Here is a 27,138-nt window from a genome sequence, read left to right as displayed (position 1 = left end):
TGTGCTACAAAAACATCTACAAGTTTCAGCTAAGGATCTGGAAGTAACATACAAAGAAATATACACATTTAATAATAGAACACAACTCTCTTCTGTGCAGACAGAGTGAAAAGAAGCTCAATTTTAAGTCTTTTATTGGGAAGAACTTCAGAATAAGGAGCTTCAGGCAAATACAAATTTAGCAATAGCGCAAGGAGCGAAACACTCCACAACCCAAATTTCAACCTGGCATTTTGATTATGGGCTTGCTTTTCTTTTTAATGTGTTCTTGAGTACTTTCAGCAAGTACTGTGTTCCATGTACACATGGAACTAACAGTGGCTGACTCTTTGAAAGCTTCTGTACCAACGTGCAAGGATCAACCATCAGCAACTTCTGATCTCCTCCAGTAAGTTCTCCCTACCAGATTCGTGCCATATTGACTTCCAGTGCATATTAAAATCAAGTGTCTTTAGAGAGGGTTAAGACAAATTATTAAAATGGAGACTGGTTAAAAAACTGCAGAGTAGATATGGGAAAGAGGTATCTGAAAATTTCAGGACAATCAACTCCACTATGTAATTTTGGCAACAATTTGATAGGAACCAGCAGTCAGCTGCTGGAAGAACTTTCTTCCATACTTTATATAATATATATGACTAGAATTAAAACTGTCTAGCAGCTAGAAGCAAAGCTGAAGTCAGCTTTCCCTTTTATTTCTAAAGAAATCTAAAGGAGGATTGTGTCAGGTACTTTTCTCTAGAGATTCCAGAGCTGAAGATACTAGAGAAAGGAGGCTATCTATCCCTTCAAAATCTCCCCAAGAATATTACAGCCAGCCTACAGCACAGGATTAATGTTGACTAAACCCAGTAAAAACTGCACAGGTTCTGCAGAGAGAATAAGAAAAAAGTATATATGGCTTTTTGTCTTTAAAAATCTTCCTTAAAATACCTTGAATGTACTGAGGGAACAAAAGAGGAAAGGAAACCCCTGCAGGTTCCTTTATGGGGTGCCCTCATACCTATATGCAGAAAGAATCCAGCCCCAGGAGAGGGAATTTATCACAGCACAGGGAGACTATCACATTCCTTACAAACATGACTGCACTGTGCTCCAGCATGAGATCACTTGCTCTCGTACTTGAGGAAAGAGTGTACTTTCATCTTCACACTGTACAATTTTTCATGTCTTTTCCTTCCCCAGTAACTCAGTAGAAGAGTTTTTTAAAGCAACTTGTATTTCCCTACCCCCAGGCTCGTGTACCTGAACAGAACACCTCTGAGAAACATTTCTTTTCAGTAAGCCTTGGTCATCTGATAGACTACAGGACAGCTAAGTTCTGCAACTGAAAAACCTGGACTACTTTTCTACAGACAAATGCTCACTGAATCCATTAAAGCTTCAGGCAACAGTGGATGTGTGTATTCATATGCTTTTCTAAATCTGTTCCAAGCTGATGAACAGCCTAAATGGATTTTAAATTTCATAGCAAGCTTAGGCTACCACTTTGTGTCTGCACTGGTTGCTATTCAGTCTAAGAATAATCTAATACTTTACAGCATGCTTCTACTCAAAAGATAAAACTATACAGGCCTTCAGAAAAGACAAAGCATTTACATTTTATAAGGAGTTCACTTTTGATTCCTTTGCTGTGATCCCAGTGTTAGCATTTTCAAACTTTATCCCTTGGAGAGCTATGAAAATAAGACTACAAAGTGCTTCCCCTTTACATTAGAATCAACCTTCCAAAGCAATCAGATGACAAGAACAGCACACAGATGACCTGAAGGTATTTCCAGACATCACATCATCAGTTTCAGGATATATCAGATACTTTAAAGGTAAACAATACCACTAATTTGAGAATAACTATTTAGAGATCAGCTTTGTAAGTGACCTCATTTCATTTGCTTGTAAGCACAATTCCTTTATCTATGAACGGAGGGCATGAATTATCACTACTGTGAAAATCTCTCTTTTGGCTGCTCCTAGTGACTAGCTGTGTGTTAGGGTCCATTTCTTTTATACTTAAGAGGACGAAGCTTCTATAAAGCTTAATTATTTCTCTGTCGGGCTTGAATGATGAAGGCACTTCACAGCAATCAGTGGCTGCTTGGAAAAAATGCTGGCTTAGGGTAAACAGCCAAGATGTGGATCTGGGCTGTATTCCCTTGTGCCAACTGGGGTTGCTTCAATCAGCATCAGTGCTGTTTATGTGTCTGAACAGGGCAAGCTGGGGAAAATGGGCTGTGTTTAGTCCATGACTAAATCAATTAAATCTGCCTTCAATGTTTTTTTTTTTTTAATTTCAAAACAAATATAAAAGATTTCAGAAATTTACATGTTTCACGTGTAGCAGATTTAAAAGGAGTGTTTGAAATATATATACCAAAAAAGCAAAGAAGGGCCTGGAGGAATGCCACATCCCCCACTGTGCAACATACTGCACACAGCTTAATGACACCATATGAAGATCCTCCTACATTTAATTCCCTGCTCCTTTTTCTGCTCTTTCTGGCCTCCATCCCTAGCCAAGTATTCAGGTGATTGCTTTTTCTTGGCTTGGCCACATGTACTAGCATCTCTTCTGCCTCTCTTAGCATCTGCCTCTTGGAGAACTGCCTTTTTGCCCCTTTCTCCCAAGGGACAGCTCCACCTGGCCCTGACACTGGGGGTCTACATTCAGAGAGGTCCTGCTACCTCTACCAGCTGATTACATTTTCAGTAGCACCATCTGTCTGCCTCCTTTCCTGATCACTTTAAGCCCATGGGCATTGCTTTCCTTGGTCACAATAAGTAACACAGCATCCTCTCTTGGCTAAAGGCTGAGTTCTGACTCAGTCCTTTCCACTCAAATTGCACTGTGCAACTGAGAGCAGTAGAAAGATACACAGTAATAATCACAGCAGGTTCATAATGACATATCAGCACCAGTAAGGCTTTGAATCAAGTGTCAGTGCCAAGAATTTGTAGCAGATTTGCTATGTTGCTGTGCTGTAAGCTAGATTTGGGTGGAAAAACAATGGCTGAAACAGTCAGTTGCAGAAAGCATGACCATTATTTCTGTACACACACACACACACACTCTTCAACACATCTGGAAATACAGCATGTAATTGATTTAACCCAATTTTGGTTAAAAAACTCCTCTTAAAATGGTGTCAGATCAACAAGTCCTCTGGATTTCAGAAAGGGCTATACAGGCAGCCAAGCATTTCCATTCTTGAAATGTGTACCCAATCTGCCCAATACCACAAGTTGCTGTGGTATTCTGAATAAAAAAATGGGCCCTTTCCTATTAAATCTCACAACGAAAGAAATTTTTTCCATGTACTTAAGCTTCCATGCAGCATTGCACTACTATAATGTTTCCTGATTTGTCTTTTGAAATTGCATGCAACAGCCAAAGCACCTGTCAACCACAAAAGAATTGTTGCAGTTTAGCACTGAACTGCCTGGATGCACAAAGCAGCATTCAGACAGGCAGGCGAATCAGGGGCTGACTTCACCAATGGGGCTTTCACCCTCTGCCCTTGTTTGAACTTATCGCCAGAGTGTAGAAGGTTCACAGAATGGATCAGGCAGAGATGACACAGGAGCAGTAAGAACATCAACACCTCTGGGAAGCTCACTTTGCAACCAAAAAGTCTCCTCCATTAAACTGGTAAGACTGACTTTTGATCCCCTTGAGAACTTTAGCTTTTGCAACACACAGCAGTCACACTGAACATTTCAGCACTTCAAGATGAATGTAAATATTGATGTCTCACTTGCCAGCACTCCCAGGGAGAGCTTTCCAGAGTGCAAGGTCCATCCCACTGCACTGCCACACTATCAGTTCTTGATGAATTAAGAATGAACTGTGCAGATTCATATGGGTACCGAAGTGCTGCTGCCAAAATGTTTGTGCTGACTTGAGATACTCTGGGAAAAGTACAATGATACTTAATGGCAAAACTACTATCTCTGCTGAACAAAACCTGAAAATCCAATTAAGGATCCCTAAGAAGATAAGAACCAGGGTAAAAAGGCACAAGCATAGTCCCATTTTAGAAAAACCTATGTTTTTATTTCAAAAACCCCTTATATGAATGACCATTTTCTATGCCAAATGCAAAATGATCTCTTATCAATCCATGATAACAACACCTACAGCTTGGTCAATACCTTGTGCACCAGGCAGTTGCCCTGCTCACTGATTAGGACTCCCAGTAATCCTGTCTTTTGGCTCCAAAGTGAAAGTTGTCTGTGCCCATATAAACCATACATAATGTGCAGACACTGTCTCCTCTGCTGGAGATAGTCATGAACAATTCTCTAGATCCAGAAGTACTCACAATACTTATTATGTTGCAGCCCATAATGACTCAGTGTTTCATTAGAAGTAACCACATACAGCCACTTAAAATTGGGTCAACAAAGAGTTGAAGCTTATACACTCCATGAAAAGTACTGTTCAACCAGCACAGCTAATAAAAAATCTTATTTGCAATGCAGAAGTAGGATATGTATTGCAATAATTATCTTGGACAGAAGATACCTTTTTCCTAATGGCATAACAAAGCAATTATGCTTTGGATGTGCCCACTGGCTATGCTGAAGAGCGACTAGAAGGGGTGGAGCATCCTGCCTGCCTTACATGACCAAGCCCTGTAAAATCAAACATTTAAAAATACTTACATAGTCATGTCCTGATAGTAAGCTCATGGCACTTAAAAATAATTTGGTGTTGAAGCAACAATAGAATAACATTTAACCACATATTATGGGATGCACAGCTATACATATCTTACCCAGCTTTATCTTACAAAACAACATACTTGAGTGATGTTTTTGGAGCCACTTTCCCTCCAAGATAAGATCTCAGGCATCTGTCATCTATCTTGCTCCTATCAAGCTGAGGAGGCTGGCAGTGTGAAAGAGAAAACCTACCGTAGCTTCCATTTCGTTTGACCTGTAAAAAGAATCTGCAAAACACCGGAGTTCTAATGTTTCAGGAGTGACTATCAATGACAGGCATAAATAGCATTTTCTACTGGTCACATCATCACATGTATCACCCAATTTTGAAATGAAACAAATCTCAGTATCCCCAAATTTATCAAAGACTGAGTTATATCAAGCAACATACCTTTGAGATGTTACTAGAGCGGCTCATGGAATGCCCCAAAGCCTTCTCATTCTGAAAGAGCAAGAACAGGATCACTGCAGCAAAAAGTCACACTTACGAAACTACTTTAAAGCTGGCATTAGAAATCAAATTCCATGGAGAAAGTCGTACAGCTGGGGCCTTTAACGATGTTGCTTCTACTGACATCAGCCTGATTTACAATAATCACTGAATTGCTTTGTTTGTTTAACAAGATATTACCTTGCAGAAAATCACACAGGCAACATATGTACAAACTGATAAACAGTAAACCAATTATTTCTTTTCTCCGAGGGTAAAGGCCTTTATTCAGATGGCATTTATTCTGGAAAGGACACTTCTCAGTATCATGAAGATCTGCTTCATCTACATTTAAAGGCAAACATCCAACCACTAAAGCTGAAAGCTCTTGCTTAATGAAAAACAAAAATATCATAGTGATGTCTAGAAACAATTGTGAATAACCACATGCATGTCACTTAAGAATACAGGGCAGAATTACTGAGAAACTTCATTTTAATACAGAACTTGGAATTAAACTGGAAATATCATACAAGATGGAAATGTCGAAGCTGCAATTCTCAAAACTGAAATAAGTGATGATTGTATCTGTTATTCACTTTTCAGTGTGCAGACCCTGACACATATGGATGACAATCTTATCTCCTTCAAAAATTAACTGTAGGTTTCAGCAAGATATTTCATCCTTTAAGGATACCTGGTTTCTGAACATCAGTTCACCATAACTGTAACTGGACATAGTTGCTTCACTTGGAAGAGCCTAGAAATTGCTTTGCAAAACCTTTTCTGAATAAAATCCAATGAAAAATACTTTTTCCTAAACAAACACTACAAACAGAGCAAGTTGTAACATTCAGTTATGGATCTACATTCCACTAAGTTTGTAAAGCTGGGATGCAATAGGTTTGAGATTTAAACCCTCTGACAAAAAGGCAAAGTTAATACTTTTTCCTGTGGCTCTGTGCTATGTAAGGGCTTCTAGAAGTACATCTTTCTGCTTGGGATTTTAGGAAACAAACTCTTTCACATTTATTCCTGAAGAGAATTAAACCTAACAGGGACATTTGATTGACAGCACCCTCTTCCAGTCTTCTGGGCAGTGACTGATCAGACAGAAATTAAGATCAGAAGTTCTACATCTATAAGAAATAGGGACATGAAAAATTCCCCATCACTTAGCTGCTGTTAGTCCTAGATCAGCACATTGGTCTCAGACCTCCTGTCTATACTTTGTTACAACTCAAATGACCCTTCAGTGACTAAAGCCCACATGAAGTCAGCCTGACTGGCTGAGCATTCAGATGCTACACCCAAACTTTTGACATCCCTGTGCTCCCAGATACTTCTACAGTGCATCCTCCCAAGCAACTTCAAGGCTTTTTGATGAGAAAAGAGAAGCCATAAAGGCATAAAACTTTAGCACGTGCTTAGAAAAGCAAGGTGTCCCTTCCTTACACCACAAGCTGCCTCTCAACACAGTCCTGGGCACTATGTCAGTCGACAGACAAAAATTGCATTTCCTTCATTAAAAACATGAGGAAACAAATACAGTGTTCTGATATTTCCTGTAGGAATCCAAGTATCTAGAAGACAGTAAAATAGTATTTCTGAAGAAAAAGGGAAAAGTGGTTAGGGAACACCACATGCTAGTTTTGACCGACTGCCAAAATAAAAATCAGCAAGTATCAGAATGCCAGATTTGTACACTGCAAGACTGAGTTTGATTTTTGAGATACCATGAGCTTTTGTTACATAGATAACAATATTCCTGGAACACAGACAAACACACAAAGATCCTCAAAAATATGGACATAATGCTTATGTGAAGACTAACATTGGACAAGACTACTGCCAGAACCTGTGCGGCTAAGAACTGGCTCCAATCATAAGCTGATTTCATCAAAGGCACTGCAACCATAGCAACAGGGCAAAAAAAAAAAAGTTAATTGACGCTACAGGAGACAGGAGGAAGCTACAGGAGAACAGGAACATGTTCTCAAGCTATGACGAAAAGAGACCACCAGAAGTTGGCAAGCACAAAGACTTGCCACTGCCTACGTGTGAGGTGTGGGGGAAGCAGGCTGTGCTTGGCCTTCTAGGGATGCGTGGGAAGCAAACAGAGCAAGGCTACATGCAACAAGGGAAAATGATAGAGGAGAGTGAAACCCTTGGGTGAGAAGTCTCCCTGAAGCAAGACAGGTGACAGTCTCAAATCCAGCCCATGGTGTCAAAGATAAGGATGAAATTAAACAGAGCGGAGGTTTCTTCATGTTAACTCAATGCCCCCCACCAAAACTCCTGTCTAGCTGAAGAAGATGCTTGCAAGGGAGCATGACTGAACTTACACATGCACCTGCCTTGAAAAGGATGTGCTAAAATTCAATAAGCATCACAGGCTGGAAGATAAGACCCGTATTTGCACAACACAGTAGATTATGCAGAGTAAACAGACTTTTAGCTGCTGCCACAGAAACTTGTCTCTCTGCCTCTGCTCCCAGAACTGATTTTATCTGATAGATGCCAGGAGCTTCCAAGAGACAGAGGCACATATTATCTTTATTCATCTACTGTTGGAAACATACCTATCAGAGGTTTCAGTCAGCAGATGACTGCAAATAATTTGTTTTGTTATTGAAAAAGTGACAATTTTAAAGCAAAAAATCAGTATTGAAAAGTATTCCCATAAGGACTACAGAGTGCATGCACACATAGATTTAAGAATCTGTGATATTCCTAATGGACTCCTAAGCACCTAAGTGCTTTTTAACATCTCTGTTTCTTAGCCACACAAAGCAGGTATATCCATAACATCAACAGGAAATTCACTATAGTAGATTTTAACAGTAGGCACAATTAATGAGGAACAGAAACATTAAACAGATAAAAATTATTTAAAAGGCAAACAAACAAATCTCACTTTTCACTCTATATCCATCACCAGTACATTAATCCTGGGATCTTTTAGAATTACTCACAAATTAACACTGACATGGGAGTGGCAATATTAAGCTTTCATGTTGCTATCACTTCCAACAAATCTTAATATTTCTAGTATGTTCCCACTGCATAGTGAGACATATTCTGGTTGGTAATCAGAGCTCCAAACAAGCTCTCCTTCCTTCATGCAAAAGCATTAAGCTTTGCACTTGAATGAAAGATCAAGACAAAAGCAACACCTGCAAGTAAGGACCCTACAATTATCACCAGTTAAAGTGTCTTTCTCCTTTAGCAAAACAATTCAGTTTTTCTGTATGGAATAATGGGAATCCTGCCTTTTGAAGTCATCCTCCTCAACTAGAACCATCTGGCAGGTGTTTAAAAAACAAACAAACAAACCTCACCCAGGTAGGAAAAAATTACAAGTGCAACTTGTCACTTCTCCTGAGCGCTGGCAGTTGCTGCTCTGAGGTCCCCAGCAGCTAGTGTGGCTCTAGAAAAATGATTGAAAACCAGAAAAATTGCTACCCAGTCCTCTGGATGCATTTGCTTGCAATTGCCAGAATCCTCCTCCCAACTTTCCTTTCTTTTTCTACCTTCCCCTTGAATTTGCTCCCAACTGTGAGTGACAGAGCTGCCTTCTTCCTTCTGCAGTTGTTTCAGCTCACATCTGCCTTTCTTCAGGACTCTACACCTTGCCTTCTCCTTGTTGCCTGGCTTGTTTTCCCTCCTGCCACCATTCCTCAGCTGCACGACATCTCTCAAGGCCTTTTCAGTTCAGATAGCTAGAAGATGATAACTCTCTTTTGTCCTTCTTTTTGCCTCAGTCTTTCATATATTCAGCATTTCAAGTTATTTTACACTTGTTTCCCTACCCTAATGTATCATTTTCCACTGAGCACAACAGCTACATAACTCACACAGCCAAACCCAGAATTCCTGTGAACCCCAATACATCAGTTCCTACCATGAGAGCCACAGCAGCCAGAGCTGCTCTTGTCCACTTACAACACCACTGTATCAAACTGACCTTCCTCCAAACTTAGCTGTAGATGCTGACGTTACTGCAGCATCAGCAAGCAGGCACCCGAAAGAAATACACCTTAAGTATCTTGGCCAGATGAAAGGTAAACAATATATCAGTAAAATAATTTAGTTTTGTATTTCCAACACTCTGACTTCCAGTCTTTAAGGCAAGTAAATAGAAGACAACAGAGGAAGCAGTTTCATAGCTTGTGCAACTGCCTTCTGGTTACAACTGTGATTACACATGTAATCCAGTCCTAAGAATGATTTATGCTAAACCCATCTTTTATCTCTGCTCATAGACCTGCAGAAGAAACTGCAAGCCAGATCCCAATGGGTTAGCAGGATGACTTTTATTCTCTTTCCATCTCGGAAAAGAGGACAGAGGGCACCAGAGGATGGTACTCCTCTGCCCTCAAGACACCAGGGTCTATGTGTGAACCCAGCACAGGCTTGCTTCCTGAAGTCTTAATTCTTTAACACACCAGTGACCTGTTAGGGCACTATATTCCCCATTTTGCAATACAATTTCTGTGTTACATTATCTTACAGGATATCATGGGTTAAGAGCTTCATCTGAAGATAGGTGTTCTCCACCTAAAATCTCAATAACAAAGAGCAGAAACTTCATTTTGAGGAGGGTGTTACTGCAATACCACAGACAGAGATGCCTACAAGGCAAGTACTAATGTCTCAGCACAAAAGAGACACAAAAACAAACCAGGTCAGACTGGCTAGAGCACTGCCAACTTGTGGTTTTTTATGTGGACTCTGAAAGGCATTTTAATTTCATTTTGTGCATTACAACTGTATTTTACAATGACAGATTAAGCATGAGATTGATATCTAGCAAAATCACTTACTGTTATTAACAATTCACGTAATTGAATTTTAACAAAGTCTTCTGGGTAAATGGTTGCTTTTCTTAATAAAAAACTTTGCAGAAGAGAACGAATAAGTAACAACTGCTCTGATTCATACAGAAATTCTCATTCATAGATCTGATGGGAATTAGAGAATGAACACAGAATGGCACTGCTTGAAATGGTGAGGTGCTGAAGTACTGAGTAGCTGATCCATGCAGGGCAAAGCATGAAGTGAAACTCTGTTCTTCATTGAATCCTATGACCACAGCACGAATGCATCACTGTTCTACAAACATGCAGTCATACACACCCAGTTATCGTTTCAGGTTTCATGATTGTACCAAATTTCCTGACAACTTCTTCCAAGAATTTCTGTAAATCTTGCTCTGCAACCCCATACCTGAACAATATATATTAAAAAAGAACATATGCTTTTAATCTGGGAAGAGGAAATTGCTGCTGATAATATTGGCAAGTGCACTTAATTGTCTGAAGTAGACAGAATGAGAGGAAAGAAATGGGAGAACACTTTTGTTTGCAATTATTTCCTTCATCTGTCAAAACCAATGGATTGTTAAGCTTTGTCAGCACTACATCTTGTCACTGACAGAACTCGACATTTCATTACTTAAGTAAGAAATGGTACTTTGCATTTATCATCTGAATATGACCTTTATTTCCTTGGTCACCAAGAGGAAAGTCACCAGGTCATTGTGGAAGAGCAATAACTATCATCAAGGTTCATCAATGATTTTTTCCACACAGCTAGAAGAGTAATGAGTTAAGAATAATGCCATAATGCACCTAGTCAAAAAACATTCATAGCATCTATGCTTAGCATCTCTGCTCTTGTGGACTATTAACTTGAAAATACTTATGCAGTGTTTACTTGACACTTGAAAGCAAAAGGGTGACGGAAATCACATCACTTAATTTCCTTTTTTTGCTCTTCTGGAGACACAGTATCAATACTGAAATAGGAATCCAAACCATGCTCCTTGTATCTAGTCCAGTATCTTCTGTTACTACATAATCCCACTTGATTCCCAGCAACCAGCAATCCATGACTAAGTGAAGAAAACCAATCTAAGATTTCAGATCTTTTGTAATGGAAAATCTATAGCAAGTTCACTGTGGATAACTCAGAGAGCTCTCTAACTTGTTTATTCATATTCACATTAAGCCACTTCACATAGTGGGAGACAAACTCAGAAAAACAACCTAAAGGTAAAAGATAAGCCTGAAAGTAAAACATAGGAGAATTAACAAACTTTATTTGAGGCACTGAAGTTACAGCTGTGCCTGAAAACATCAGCAACAGAAATAAAACCATGAGATCATATGGCTTTAACAGAAACGAGTAGCCAACAAAAGAAGACAACAAACAGACCAAATGGCTTCAATGGCAAAGTTCAAGGAACCTAGGAATTCAAAACCAGTCCACGGCCTTTGGGGGTTTGGGGAAGCAGGTCAAGGAGGTTAGAAGATCACAAACAAGAAATAGAACTGAGAAGAAATTCAAAGAACAAGGCAAACACAGCAGAGTGTAGAAGTTAAATAGGAACCTCTTGCCCACATCTGCACCCCAGTGTGGACAGAACACCATGTGCCCCATCTCCTGCCTGCCTGAGGAGCAGCTCTCAGAACTTCCATGGATGTGTCCAATACCATGCAAACTTGTCAGGCACGCAGACTACATGTAACAGACACAGTTACTTGTTGCGTACTGCTCTGTGCCTGGCTTTGCCAGTTTGGTCCTAGGACTACAAAAGAGATAAAATGCTTGGATTCTTTCTTGACTCCAGCCAGATAGTGGATAAGGTAAGAAGAGCATTCTCTTTAAAAAGGCCCTCTTCTCCATGGCTTTGTTCAACACACTATTCTCCTGGGTTTTGCATTGCTTTGGTTTACTTCGAAAGAGCCTGCAAAGTGCTTCCTATTATGGAAAACCTGCATCTCCAGCTGCTATTTCAAAATGGACATCTGACCTCCATCCTCCTTCTTTACCTGTCTGAGCTAAAAGATGATATATATGTTTTCCTCTTGATGACCAAAGGCTGCCTCACCTGGAAGCACATTTTTTTTATTTCTATACAAGACCATCAGTCTGGTACATTTCACTAAAAATGTATCCATTTGCACACTTTTTACATGCACAAGACCTGTGCCCAATTTCAAACAAAGAAAGTAGACTACAAGGTTTGGCACCCAACATGTTTTACCCATCTTCTTACCTTGCTGTTGCCAGAAACCTGCCTAAAATCAATGCACGACTTTATGTGATGCAACACAAAAAAATGAATCTTTCCCTCAGGGAAAAATTATATGAACTACAAAAGACATGATCCAAAAATACACACCTTTCTTGATAATGGAAGCAGTACACATGAAGCTTGCAGTGAAAATGCCATTTCAAACCATTTTGTGTATTTAACAGCAGAAAGAAAGAGACAGGCACTGAGGAAGTCTGCAATTATAAACACATTAAAAGGAATAACATTCTATCTTTTACAAAGTAATTGCATTTAATGCAACTGCTGGAATTCTCATGGTACACTAAACATGTCAATATGCCAAATCAATTGACTATTTTAAACATTCACCGATTAAAAAACCCTCTAGGCAACTGGCAACTTGAAATTTCTCAGACAAGAGGAAGCCGGCATCCTGGAGAGCATCTCAGAAGAGCTGGCCTTTCTCCGTGTCTGCAGGGCCCTGCAGGTGTCAGGCCGTGTTTTGGCACCTGCTCCTTGGGCAGGGTGGCAGCTGCAACTCAGACCTGACACATGGGCCTGGATCACTGCCTCTGCTCATCCAACATGGTCCACAAAGCTGCTTTGATCTTCGACTCATACCACCAAAGTATACTGCTAAAACAATGAATTAATCCCTTAGCCAAGCTTACAAAGGCATCCTGAATCTAAAACCAGATTCAGAACAGCACTAGAAAACTGTCTATTGCCCAAAGAAAGCTTGATACTTCAAGTAGTTTCTATATTGCTCAAGGATTTGAACTTCTTTTCCTCCCTTTACATCTCAATGTATCATGATTGCTTATTAACCTATTTCTGACTGCATGGATCATAAGGGCAAACAATGTTCCCTAGAGAAATTAGAGAAATCACTTCCCAAATGATCCTGGGAAAGTGTTCAGGGTATTTTTGTAACCATTTAACATGATATGGCTGAAAGCACACGACAAAAGAACTCTTGAAAGAGCACTTGTAGACATTATACCTATTTAGCAACATCTAATCAGTACAGACCAGCTTGCTTTTTCCTGAAATTTTATCTTTGCATTTTTATTAGTGCAGTCAGCAAAATATTCTGCCTGAAGCATTTCAAACTCAGTGTTGAACGATCACAGAAATTTAGGCAAATTATCAACTAGGGCCTACAAATGCCATTAAACTCACTGAGCCAAAAACACTGGTTAGAGTGAGATCCTTGTAAGACACTAAATTGTGATGTTCTGGAGCGTTTTATTCATGTTACATTTCTAGCAACATTTGTTTCTAAGCTCAGACAACTCACTACAAATAGTGTCTAAGAAAAGCAACATATTCAGCCATCCTTAAAGAAAAGACTGCTCTGGGAAAAAATATTATTCACACCTGAGGGAAAAGGTACTTTTCATTTAAAAGAGCATTTGAACTGCAGAACAAGAATCTTTTAAAGCATAAATGTGCTAATAAACATTTTTATTAAATGACTCTCTAGAGTTCCTGACTAATTATCCAGGAAATTTCAAACATGCTGAGGGACTATATACCACAAAAAATTTAAAGGACATGCATGTGTGAATGCCCACATTTACATACTTTTACACTTTTTTAATTAAAAAAAATTCCACTCCCCTGCTCCTCCTGGAAAAACATTACAAAACTAGCGAAAGCACATACACAGATATCTTACCTTCTCTTTCCCAAAACTCACAAATTTCTGGTATCTTTCACTGATACCAGAAATAAAAGGCAAAAAACTCTTGAGATGTAGCAGGCTACCCTAACCAGTAACCCAAGAGCATTTTATTTTATTTTGTCAAGAAAGCACAGTTGGTCTCACACAGGGCCTCACCTGATGCTATGGGATGCAGCCAACTAGTGCGAGTCCAGAGTGGGCTACCTGGGGCTAGGGAGAAAACCACTCCTGGGCACAGCATCACTCATGGGCACCCACTGGTGTTCTGCACTGTTTGGTGCTGGGAACATTTAAAGTCACTGCACTCCTACAGTATCAGTGCATGGCAAGAACCTGGTACGGCAGGGCTTTGGAACACCTGGCTGCACCCACAGCCTCCTATGCCACTGTTAACCACACTCTCCCCCAGCCTGCTGAGCAGGACATTTTTTGCAATTGTGAATTTCAGGGCTTCCTGCAAAAAATTCAGAGCTGAAGAAGCCAAGGTATGATATCTCCTGCTTTTACACGTCTGTCTGTCAGGGCCACTCTGTTTGCTCACAGCTGTATGTGAACAACAGTGACTCAAGATGGCCCTTTCTCACTGACCAAGAAATCCTGTGATTTGCACAGTGCTAGAGGCTGCAAAAGCACACACACTTTAAATGTACTTCCTGCCATCTGGGCACACTGCTGGCTCAAAGACTCTGACTGAGTCACTACCAACACCCTGACCGGAAGAAAAGTATTTCAGTAGCTACAAGTGGTAGTATGTAGTTTTAAACTAATTTACCTTAAGGCATGAGAAACAGAGATGAAAAAATTGCACCAAGAGTCAGCTAGAAAAACATGTTTGCCTTTGCACATGGAAATCTACATTTACTACACAATCAGCTGGGAGAAGCAGGAACACACCTTAAAGAACCCCTGTGCAGGAAGGGACAGCTTTGCAGCGCTTACACTGTGCAACACTGAAGCCAATGAAGCTGTGTTGGCTAAATTAAGCAGGGATGACCCAGCAGAGCAGGGCCATGAACCTGCAGGCCAGCACACAGTAAAAGGAAAAGAAAAAAAAGAGGTTTTTTTTGAGCAGATGGTGTGAATACAGGGTATGGTGCCTGTAGCTGGAAAGGGGATGCTCCATGTGGGCAGCCTCAAAACCTAAAAACCTAGAAGACAGCAGAAGACTGTCTGAGGCAATTGGATGGGAGACTTACAAAACCTACCATCTGAAGAGAAGAAGCCTTCCAGGAGAGCACTGCCCTTCACCCATTTGGGAAACTCAGCATGCACACTGTCTAATAAGGAGGGCTGAGGCTTCTGTGTGTCTGAATGAGCCAAATGCCAGCAGCTGTGTAAGAACTAAATTTACCACTACAGTCCCAGGAACGCCTGCATTTTCTGCTAAAATAAAATCTCTGGGCCATTAGCCTATTGAAACAGAAGCTTTTCCACTTAACTGAAGACATTTACTCATTCTCTTTCTGCAACTCTCATGCTCCAGTTCCAGCGAAATCCTGCTCGGTCTTGGAGTTTTTTATGGAAACACACATGCATCAGCTCAAAAGTACTGATATTATGCAAGTAGTATTAAGCAATTCACTTATTTGGGTTCCTCTGCCTCACTCATTTATTCCTATGAAACCGAAAAGGAACTGCAGCTGTGGAGTGTGCTGGCTGACCTACTGGGGACAGTGCTGCATTCCTGCACTGACACAGCGTTCTGTAAAGTTTACCTCCCAAGGGGAAAGGGTTATAACTAAGTCTCATACTCACATTAAATCTCCTGCTCTTTATTTATCTAAAGCTTTAAGTGATGACTTTCTTTGTCACAGGAAATTGTATCAAAGTTATCAGGAAAGTGTATTAATTTATACAATTTGACTTTTGTCAAATTGTCTTTAAATTGACCCCCACCAAAGCTAGATTTTAAAAACTCAGTTTCCATCTTTTCTATGCTCACTGCTCTACACATTCATTATCTGCAGAAATCACACTGGCTAGCTGTGAAATCTGCAGCTGGTTTATAAAACAATGCATATTATTAAAACATGTAATTTTGTGTTTTTTGAAGTAACTTTTAAAACATCACAAAGAACACTAAATAATGAAAGGCATTTTTGTATACTTGCTGCAAACATATATTATTATATCTTTAAGGGAGGCTGTTTTCTCTTAGCCTTTACACCTCTAATTGAGTGAAAAGCTGAAACAATGAAAGAGGGGCTTTACCACTGGTACTAGAATCCAGCAGAGAAGATTCCCTTTGGGGGTAGGATCCTCAGTTTGCAAGCTTCTATACCTGGAGCATTGCACCAACCACATGCTTACCAATCCTTTTACAACAAAGTCCTGATCCAGAACTGAAATTTCTCAGTCCACACACCCCCTGCCCTCAAAACCTATTTCTGATTCCTCTTAGTTTTAAAAGCACAAAAAATAAAATCACCCCTGAATTACCATCTTTCCAGTTTGAAATGACTGCTGAGGTATCTTCCTAGAGACTGAAGAAAAGTAACTACTGCTTTGGAAATCCATTTTTCTTAAAAGCCAAATCCTAGGCAAGCAATATTGCTTATCTGGACATTACAAAATGCAAAAAATTCTCTCAGATTTTAGTTTTAAAGAGGCCTTTCAGAAGGCATCTAGCAAGAAAAAAAAAATATGCAAATCATTCTCTAAAGGACAAAACAGATGATTTGGCACAACAAGCACTGTGGGAAAAGGCGGGACAGAGGGGGAAGGATTAGATGCTGCTGAGCTGCATCTTGCAAGTGCAGGCAGTGAGAGTGATCAGAGAGTACCATAAGATAAGAATGCAACCTGCATGAACAACTGGACTGTGCTCTAAAATACAGAGACTTAAATGTACAAAGACTCAAACCAGAACGTTGTGGCCCACATTCAGACTCCCCTATATTTAAAATTCACCGTTTTTGTGTTTCAATACGAAGTTACCAAACATGAGTGAAACTGGTGTGAATTTGCAAGGAAAAGCTAAGGGTTAGATATGTTTATCATCTTTTGCATTTTAACTCTTTGTTTCCCTTTCACCATTCCTTACACATATGTGCTTTGCTTTGAGGAAGTCACAAATGTCACTGTGTTTTCACAGGCATCCAGGAGGAAATTCACAGATGAGATTAAATGATTCCTTAGGTCAGGCAAGACCTGAGACTGGTGAGCAGGGATTCCTGCAACAAAACAAGCATCATGAACATTGGGAATCGACCTAAAGGAAAATGCATTTACAACTAATCAAAGGGTAACTGTTCACCCTGCAGTTATGACAGTTTCCTACTACTCTTACAGTTCAAGTTTTAATAATCCTCCAAACAGGGAGAGAGAGAGAGATATTTAAGTATCAGGTCTGGAAAAAGTGTGTGGGTCTTTGGACATACTCCCTGTAGGCTTCCCTTGTTTAATGTGTAGAAGTGAAGAAAACATCTCATCTCCAGTGAAAAGTCGCTGGGACAAACCTCTTCCAGTCATTTAAAACTCCAAGCTTTAGAATCTCAAAGCAGTGAAATAGGCAGTCTTATCCTGCAGCTAAGAACAAAGTAGCATAACAGAGAGGTAAATAACAAAAGCAAGAGCTCAAAGGAACAAGTAGCCAATTTTCTACAGAGATGCTCAGAAAAGCTGATAACTTCCTTAAAAGGTTCCTTAACACCATCTGCTGCTAGTACCCAAAATGATAAAACGAATGACATAAAAAGGAGGATGTAAAACTGGAAGAACCTCTCTTAGTACATTGAAGTATTTGGGTAACACCCACATTATCACTGAAAATGAGGCTGTACTACAGGATTGAAACTTTGGTGCACAGTGTGTGTGATTTCTTATATAGGACTTTTCATCCAAAACAGTATTCCCCCTCCAGAGGAAATACTGCAGTTGTTCAGTGTTGAACAGCACTAGGGAGCAGCTCAAGACAAGAGCAGAACAAGATGATACCTGTAAAAGACACATGATGAGGCCAGTTTGCAATTTATAGCCTCTTTCAAAACACATGTCTGGAGTTTGATATCAGTATCCTGAAGCAGGCAAATGTGGCAGTTACTTGGCAGAAGAGAAACCCGAGGCACAAGGAAGTTATGCTGCCCTGAGTGAAATTCACCCGTTTGTACTACTGCTGTATGCGGCGTTGCTCCGTGTCACAGCCAGCAGCTGTGTCCTGTTACAGGCACGTGGCTGAACAGTGTGTGTGGCTTGCACAGGACGAGTTTCATGTACACTGAAACCATGCCAAAGCAAGGAGAACATGAGCGAGAGCTCTCCCCTCCATTCTTCTTGGTTGTAGAATGTAAATCTCCAAGCTGGATCTTGTCAGGGCATTGATTTTCACATGGAGTCTCAGACTTCAGGATCTGCTTTAAGAGCTGCCTCCCAGAGCCCACCACCTGGCAAAACACTGACTACTTCTTAGTAACTGCTTCAAGTCAGTGATGCATTTCATTCCACCAATCTCATTTCACCCCTGAAACCATTCTATTTGTCCTCACCACTTGTAAATTTCATCTCAAATTGTCACTGTACTTCCCTGGCTGTATAATGACCTTTAGTTCTCTAAACGAGCATGCAGAAGGTGCTCCACAATGTCTTCATTCCCTCATACATGGAGGCAAGGAAACTGAGGCTGATGCAAATTGATATATGTTCAAAGATGCCTATCTTGTTTTATTTTGTTTTGGGTTTTGTTTGTTTGTTTGTTTTGTGGTGGGGTTTTCTTTTTGTTCTGTTCACTTTTTTTGGTTGGTTTTTTTTTTGGTTTTTTTTTTTTTTTTTTTTTTGCAAGTGAGGCCCCACAGCATAAGGAATCTGTAAGCTTGTCCAAAAAAGTTAGTCTTACTCTAGGTGTTCGGATATTTAAGTTTTTCTGACCTTTGACACACTCAGAAACCCTGCTGCCTGTGCTCCAAAGCACATGGGCATAACTGGAGCATAGCACTGTAACTGAAGTAAGAGGATTACATTTCAGGAGGGACATGTTTTGGTGCAAGACTAGAGGCTTATGGAGATTAAAAAACACTTTGCTTCCCAAAGTGACAGGGTGAAACCAGCAAAGCCCACACACAAACACTGCTTATAAGTAAGCATTGCTTCGTATCCTTCAGCAGCAGAGATGCAGTGAGGAGAACAGCCAAGGAACCAGTGACCACATCAAGTGCATCTTCAGCCACCACCACTGTCCCCAGCACCATCTTAACCCACATCACACCTGCACTTTGTGTCTCCTCGTGCTTTTTATCACTCTTGACTCTTCATAAGATGCTGCTCTTCCCATATGAACCTGCCCTTTTCTTCTGTCTTTCTGCTGCTACCTGTATTGCCTTTCTCTGTATCCCTCCCCACCCCTGCAGTAACTTGGAAATATTTTTTAATTCAATGCAAGAAACAGAATTCGGGATGCTATACAAAGGAGGGTGACTTCCATATGAAGATTCTAGAATTGATAGAAATACAGTCATCTTCATAAAATCTAATCCTGGGTGCAAAGGGGAACTCCTGTAAGCTTTACAAAATAGGATTGCAGTAGTTTTTAAATCCAGAAGGATTTTATTTCTCTGCCAGCTAACACTCGTCAGAAGTGGAGCATTAGATTTGGCTTCCAGTTCAACCTACCTTTCTAACAAATACTTACAGATAGGGTGGTTTTATTCCCTGAAAGATATTGAGTCAATCTCACTATACAAGAGTTACAAATACTGGAGGGCCTAGAATTACTGGAACATTCTGACTGGATGTAATTAAAAATCAGAATACTGTGCCAAATTCAATTGATGCTTTCAAGAAAGAAGGTAATTCAGGAGTAGGGCTATGTACTGCTCAGCAATACAACACATGCAAAAGGCTGGAACTGATCCAGAAATCTTATAACCCAATACAAGAAAAGATAACTCCAGCAATCAACAAAAGGCACTAAGAGAAAAGGATATGGGTATAAAAATGGGAGGTTTTAATGGAGTAGAAAGACTGCTAGGTGTATTTATGTCAAATGTATTAAAATGCATACATAGACATTTATACATACATATTACAACAAAAAACCTCACCAACTACATTTTGTTTTCATTTAATGGAAAGAATCTGCACTAGATGGGGTCAAATCAAGGGCTACAATAAACTAAGACAAAGAAACCCTCTTAAAAGAGAAATCCTTCAAGCGTCACCTCAATTTTAATGACAAGGTAGTTGATTTTATTTGTACCACAGACAACAGCAAAGAAGAAAAGCTAGGCTAACTACTGAGGAACGAGGAGGTGTACTTTCTGTAGTCAATCCTTCATGGCCTTGGACACTAAACCTTCCCAAATCTCAGCTGAAAAGAATGGGACAGAGTCAGAGATCACCTCTAAAAAGCACTGACAGGTAAAAGTGGTTCACATCTAAAAATGGTAAAGAAGAAAAAAACTTGCAAAAATGCTCACATTACAATGAGCAGATTCTCTTCCCACTGCTGATCAGGAGCTCATGTTTCCTTCTTGTTAAATTCACACCTCTTGCTATTGCAGATGCTCTGTTTTCATCTCAGATGTATCTGTGTTCACCCTTCTTTTCCCTTCAGTGAAAAGCATGTTAACATCTTCCCTGGAGTCAGACATGTGAGAAGACTTCTACTTGTGCTTCTGCAAATCAAAAGCAGCTGCTACATGACATGGCATGGCAGAAGTGAAAACTCTTTTAAACAAAAAGCAGAAGAGCAAGAAAGGGAAAGGACAACAGAGCAAGTAATAAGCAATATAATCTGCAATACAACTGAGGAAGACAAAAACAAAATAGATAATCCTCCTCCACCCCTAACTGTTTGTTTTGCTTTGTTTTTCTAATGACAGGATGTCTCTTATGTTTCTTTTTTGAATTTCAAATGAGAAATGTAAGTCTTGTGATGATAGACAATTTGCACAAACCATTAATGGTTTGAAGCATCAAGAAAAACTAGACTGAAGAGCCTGATTCACAAGCTTTTTCATGGGCTAAGGGAGAGACTATCAGACAGCAAAGGAGAATGCAGAGTTCCTTTCCAATTGTACCCACCCAAGGAATATTCTTGTCCCTTTACTCGACTTTGAGATAAATGGGCTGCAAAAATGAGACTGTTAAAACATCCATCCTACACCTGCTGCATCTCAGAAATCCTTTCACAGAAGAACCTCAGCTCCCACCACTAAGTTACTTCCAGTTGTCATCTGCCATAATATAATTTCATAAGATACACAGTTTCTTGATCAAAAGACTGAAATAAAAGACAAAAGTCTGCATTTGGGCCAGATTATCACTGCGTTTACCTAGCTTGATTTTTCAATATGAATTTGGCCTCTGTTTGGTTTATTTCTTAAAAAGATTGCCTTTCTTGAATTATCACATACACTGTCCTAAGCCTGCTCCTCTCCACACAGGACAGCTATGTACTTTAGGTAACCAGGAGATAGTCTCAATCTTAGCACTAAAAGGGCTTTGCTCCAGTACAGCTGAGGGAGACAGAAGAAAGTCTCCCTCATTTATAGAAATGGCTTCTTGTAATGAGCTACATTTCTTATTATCCATAACACTACAGTTTATTAGGAGGAGTTGCATCCTTTTATTTTTAAACCACACTGTGTAGATTAAGGCAACCTTACTGAGAAATTGGCTTGGTCCTGGTACCACTCTTCATCTCTTCTTTACATTTAATACAGCATTTTTGTAGAAGAGAACATGGCCAATGCCTAATTAAGAGCTTTGATAGGGTTGTAATTTGTTGAAATGACAGAGTATTTAAGGAAAACAGTGGTGCAAAATATCAACACAAAACTCCCTGCCTCGGACAGCCAGTGAAATTCTGCCAATCAAAATAAGCTTTATGGACAGAGATAATTTTTTTCTTTTGCCTGTCTACTGTGTGTTTGCCATTTAAATACTGGTATTTTGGTAAATCATGAGCCTTCAAAGTACATCTTAGGCTTACAGCTCTCCTAGCCTTGCAGCTGTTAAGAAAAATAGTGAGAAAATGTCTTTCAGGTGTGAAAATGCTTTCAACTGAAAAGCTGATGTGGCAATGATAAGGTATTGTCATAACAACTTGTCACCAAAGTTCATTACTTTGAGGCTGATGAAAAACAACAGGGACAGTTATAAACCCCTGTCCCTTAGAAACCAGCAGCTCCCAAGGTTTGTACACAAATCCATTTCAGGGATGCTGACTGCAGCTAAGATCATGTTTCTTAATTTAAGAGCTTCTGTCCAACTGTAATAACTATACCAGACTGCAGCACAGATGATCACTAAGTCAACTCCCATTTTGACCCCTAACTGTAACCTGGGAAATGAGAAGCCAACAGAAGTCAGGAGACTAATTTCACTTGAAACAAGGGATATTTTTAGGGAGAACAACAGGCAGTCAGTATTCCCACAAAGACCAGGGTGGATGCAGGGCCACAATTATGGGAGAAGGAAGTATTAAAGAAAAAGTAAAATAGCAGAAGAAGAGTTCCTGAACAATGCAGACAGAAAACACTGGAATTATTCGTCTAACTAAGATGGCCCAGCCTGGATTTGAAAGTAGAGCTGGTGCTTCAAAAAGCCTAAGGTATTACATCTGGGTCTTCAAACTAATCTGACCCCTTTGAGACAGACAAATATTTCCTTGGGGAAGAGTGTTGTCACATTTCAACATTCTAATATTAACCACTGACTGTCAATTGAGATAAAGTAAGTACCCCAGCAAGTCATAAAACACTGATTTTCCATTAGACAGCAAAAGAGAAACTGAAGACAAGCAACAGCAACAAAATTATTAGTTAATAGAAACCAGATGGAATGGTAAATACTGCTCAACTATTAACTTAATATCAAGAGAAAGAACTAACAGTGTGTAGTAACCACAGAATGCCTGAATATGGAGACCAACCAACCAAATCACATTCACTGGTTTTGAGATTGCTTCCTGTTACACTAGGCTAAGCTGGGAACTTCACATTAAATTAGAAAAAGGGAAAAAGAGATCCCTGGACAAGAAAAACACAAAAAGCCATGTTAGCAGCATCTCAGCTGCCCATCAGAAGGTGCAGAAACCAGTCTCTAGAAGAACATTGTGTCCCAACACTCTCCTGCTACCTCTCTTTTGAACTGCCAAATTGTACCAAGGAAGAGCTTCAGATTTCCTTTTAAAAAATAGTAATAATAAAAAAAACCATGCACCACCACAGTCTTTGCTAGGACCTAGTTCAAGGACTGTCTAGGAACATGCCAGTTAATCACCAAATGCCACTTGAAGCATTACTGGCTCTAGTACTCAGAATCCAAACTGTTTACCACATTTTAAACAATGACAATTGCTTAAAATGTGGTAAATTGCTCAATTTCAGTGAGCTCTTATACACAAAAAAATCCCCATTACTAAAGTTTCAAAATTATGAAATTTGCTTAAAATTTATAAAACAAGTGCATGCATCCCCAGTCACTGAGTACACCAAAATACACGATAAAAACAAGTCTGCAGCACTGCTTGATAACTGCAACAGAGGAAGCAAATCTTAAAAAAATACACATTTCAAGCATTACTTAAAATTTGAGTAAGATTAAAAAAAAACCCAAGAAACCTTTATCTTTATAACCTTTATTATTTTCATTTCAGTTACATGCAGGACAGACACATGGGAATGCTCAATGCAGAGATCACAAAATAACCATTTCTTTGAACATACTCATTGTTTTGGTACCTATGTTTAGGTTTTGCTTTTGAATGTGTTACATCTCAGAAAGAATGTTTTATTTGTTTTCTGTTTGTTTTATTTTTTTTTCCTGGAGGTGTGGGGATGATGATTTGATTTCTCTTCTGGGTTTTGGGTGGTTTTGGTGGTTTGGGGTTGTTTTTTTTTTTATTGTGTTTTTTTTCCTTTACTGGGACTGAAATTCAAGTTGGTTTTTTTTCTACCAAATGAGATTGCCATTCAGAGAGGCAAGGCTGTCTGATGTTATCACCCAGCCAACAGGTGAATTCACTGTGTCCTTTGCCAAAAGGCATAAGAGAAAAAAAATATGGACAAGACAAGGGGGAAGGGTGTGATGGGGAAATAATCTAAGTTATCTTTCGGCCTTGAATTGCTTAACTGACGAAATGGGAAAATCACCCCCTTGCAGTGCTTTTCTACATAACCTCACCTTCTCCAAGCCAATAACTTCTTTGGAGTACATACTATGTTTTTAAGCACTTCTGAACAATGTTACAGTACCCTTCTGGTGTCTGCAGTACATCAAAATAAGAGAACATGGAAGAAACAGCACTGGTGGATCTGCTTTGCTCAGCTATAAGATGAAAGGCTTGAGTTGAGCTGTTCAGACTTCCTCACAGCTAGGTTCATAAAGAAAGCACTTGAATAAAAAATTCCTGCCAAGCAGGAGACAAAGTTCAGGGCAAGGGTATTTTAATTCATTTCAAGAAGGGCACCACCCAATCAGACTTAACAGAGTCTGTGAAGTGATACTGGCAGAAAGAACTGTTACTTCCTTCAAACTCACTGTGGAACTCTCTTGTGAAAAACTAAATCACTTCAGTGAGAGTAAAAGATGACATGAACTGCACAGGTGTTGCTCCTGAGAGAAGCAATAGAACTTTACAACACTGCTCTTCAGAGACCTACTTTTCTTTAGCCAATCTGACCCTCTAAAGTTTACTGTCTGAGCAGAAGCATTGATTGTTTGACTGCTTGTTCTTGATTATCTCTGTTTAAGCCACAGAAGGTTCCCACACACTTTGTAACAGCCACCAAGTAAATACATTCAGCAGCACTAAACAGCATTTAACAGTTACTGGGTGAGGTTGCAATTACGATAATAAAATAGCACCAGGAAAGCTCCCAATCACTGCCTTTGTCTTTCATTCAAGTACAGCAGACAGATCATAGAATCTAAGAATCATTAAGGTTGAAAGAGACCTTTAAAATCATCAAGTCCAACCACCCACCCAGCACTACCACTGTAAACCCTAAACCACATCACCCAGCACCAGATCCTGATGCCTCTTAGACACCTCTGGGGTGCTGACTCCACCACATTCCTGGGCAACCTATTCCAATGCCTGACCATCCTAACAGTGAAGAAATTTTTTTCTCATATTTAATCTCAATCTCCTATCTCATCTTTAGTCCATTTTCTCTTGTCCTCTGTGTAGGCAGAGACTCTATGTCCTCTGTGTAGAAGAAATCAATCCCCACTTCACTGTAACCTCCCTTCAGGCAGTTGTAGCGAGTGATGAGGTCCCCCTGCATCCTCCTCTTCTCGAGTCTAAAGAAACCCAGCTGCCACAGCCATTCCTGTAAGACAAGTTTTCTAGACCTTTCAAGAGCCTTGCTGTCCTTCTCTGGACATGCTCCAGCACCTCAATGTCCTTTCTGAAGTGAGAGGCCCAGAACTGAAGGCAGTACTTGAGGTGTGGCCTCAGTAGCGCTGAGTACAGGGGGATGGCCACTGCCCCATGTCCTGCTGGCCCCACTATTCTTGATACTGGTCAAGATGCCAATGGCCCTCTTGGCCATCTGGACCCACTGTTGGCTCATATTCATCCAGTTGTCAACCAGCACCCCCAACCCTTTTCTGCAAAACAGCTCTCAAGCCACTCATCCCCCAACCCGCAGAGCTGCACGGAAAAGGGATGCTGCTAACAAAGGAACATGGATTCCAAGACACATTACAAAAGAGTATTTTTAGGAAATGCAACCGTAAGAAAGAAATTAGTAACTTTAGCAACAAGTGGAAAGAATCTGTAAGTGAAGGCAACACATCTAGATGAAGTGAAATTTAAAAAAAAAAATTAATCCCAACGTCAAAAACACATCAAGTAGAGACATAAAAGGGAAGGAGAGCAAATCACAAAAAGACATCAAAAAGCAGAGGAGGTGGGAAAAACAGCATAATCTGAAATTCTCTCTGTTCTTTACAGATTTATGAATGTTAAAGATCATACAGAAAAGTTTCTTCTTTTTCTTTAATGTCTGTCTTGTTTTTCTCAGTAACTAAATGCAATAGCAACTTATCAAAGTTTAGCTCTGCTTTGTAAGTTTGACTGAACTGTCTATTGACAACTGCCTATTTTTGACCTCCTCCAAATATTCTTCTAAGATCATCATGCAGTGGCAGGATTTCCCCATTAAGGCTGGCTCATTTCTACTGCAGCTGACAGGACTCCTGCGCTTCCAAAATCCTTTGTAGTCCTTTGACATAACTCACAGTGAAGGAGTTACGTGGCATGCAAAGTGTTACTAACAAATACAGAAGGTACGACTGGGTAGCTGTAACATTTGTGGTCATGCTGCATATGACAGAGACAATTCTCTGACAAACCACTCATTACAAAAGCCTATTTGTGCCATCTTCCAATATATTTGGGAGGCACTATTATATGGGTGATGGTACGTAAACCTTTGACATATCACATAATTACATGCCTCCTTTTTCACTACTCCTTAAGCATCTCCTGTTCAACACTGCCACAAGGTGCTTTAGTCTAACCTGGTAGAGCAGTTCCTATGCTCTCAACTTTGTTGACAACTTTAGTACTTTGGTTATCATGAGTGTAAGGGGCTCTTTGGGTCTTTGACTCAGTTCTCTGGATTGGAAAATGCTATTACAATATCATTGCAGCATTCATGAGATATGGATTTAGTGCTGAAGGCTTCAAGAATACATTATTTTCTACTCCCGTACAGGAGATGATTCTCTCCAGAAACTGAATTTAGATCTTAGTAAAAATAAAAATCAGCAAATCAGAAAAACAACAGTACATGACAGGAAGAGAATAGGAAAAAAGAAATGCCACTAAGTGCCTCAAATAACAATAGCGCAGAGATGCAGTCAGATGAAAGTATCCTAGGATGACACTATAAAAATAATAAAACCAAATTCCCCAAATCCCAGACTGCCATTGTTGCTGTTGCTTTCTTTCTGACCTCCATTTTCTTAGTGCTTTCAAGCTGCCAGCCTTCACTAGCTTCACACAAACTCCTCCAGGAGCACAGGAAAGGCCCAGTGGTTAAATCTCTCTGCAGAGTCCAGTGCAGAGGTGGTCTGACTTGGTGAGATTTAACTGGCCTATCTGTATTCATGGTTTTATATCTCAGTCCAAGGTCTGAGGTCACCAACATTTACAAATGGTGTTGAAATGCCTTTCTGTTAGCTTTAAGCTCGGATGTTGTGTGTGTGTCTGCAATCATCTCACTTCAGGATTGTTCTCTAAACATTGCTGAAGGTCAAATACATAACCAGATAGGTCCAAAGCAA

General features: G+C 39.9%; 1 protein-coding gene across 2 annotated transcripts in view; it reads right to left on the bottom strand.

Annotated features, from left to right (window-relative positions):
* Nucleotides 1-27,138, bottom strand: part of MARCHF8 (membrane associated ring-CH-type finger 8) — a 90,165-nt gene that overhangs the window by 18,905 nt on the left and 44,122 nt on the right. For both annotated transcript variants that reach the window (XM_053983874.1, XM_053983875.1), the window contains exon 3: nt 5,114-5,164. In XM_053983874.1, coding sequence (XP_053839849.1) covers nt 5,114-5,164 — 51 coding nt within the window. The remainder of the gene's footprint in view (nt 1-5,113; nt 5,165-27,138) is intronic.

This window comes from Vidua macroura, chromosome 8, assembly GCF_024509145.1.
Source record: "Vidua macroura isolate BioBank_ID:100142 chromosome 8, ASM2450914v1, whole genome shotgun sequence".
NCBI lineage: Eukaryota > Metazoa > Chordata > Aves > Passeriformes > Viduidae > Vidua > Vidua macroura.
This window is presented reverse-complemented; position numbering and strand designations above follow the sequence as displayed.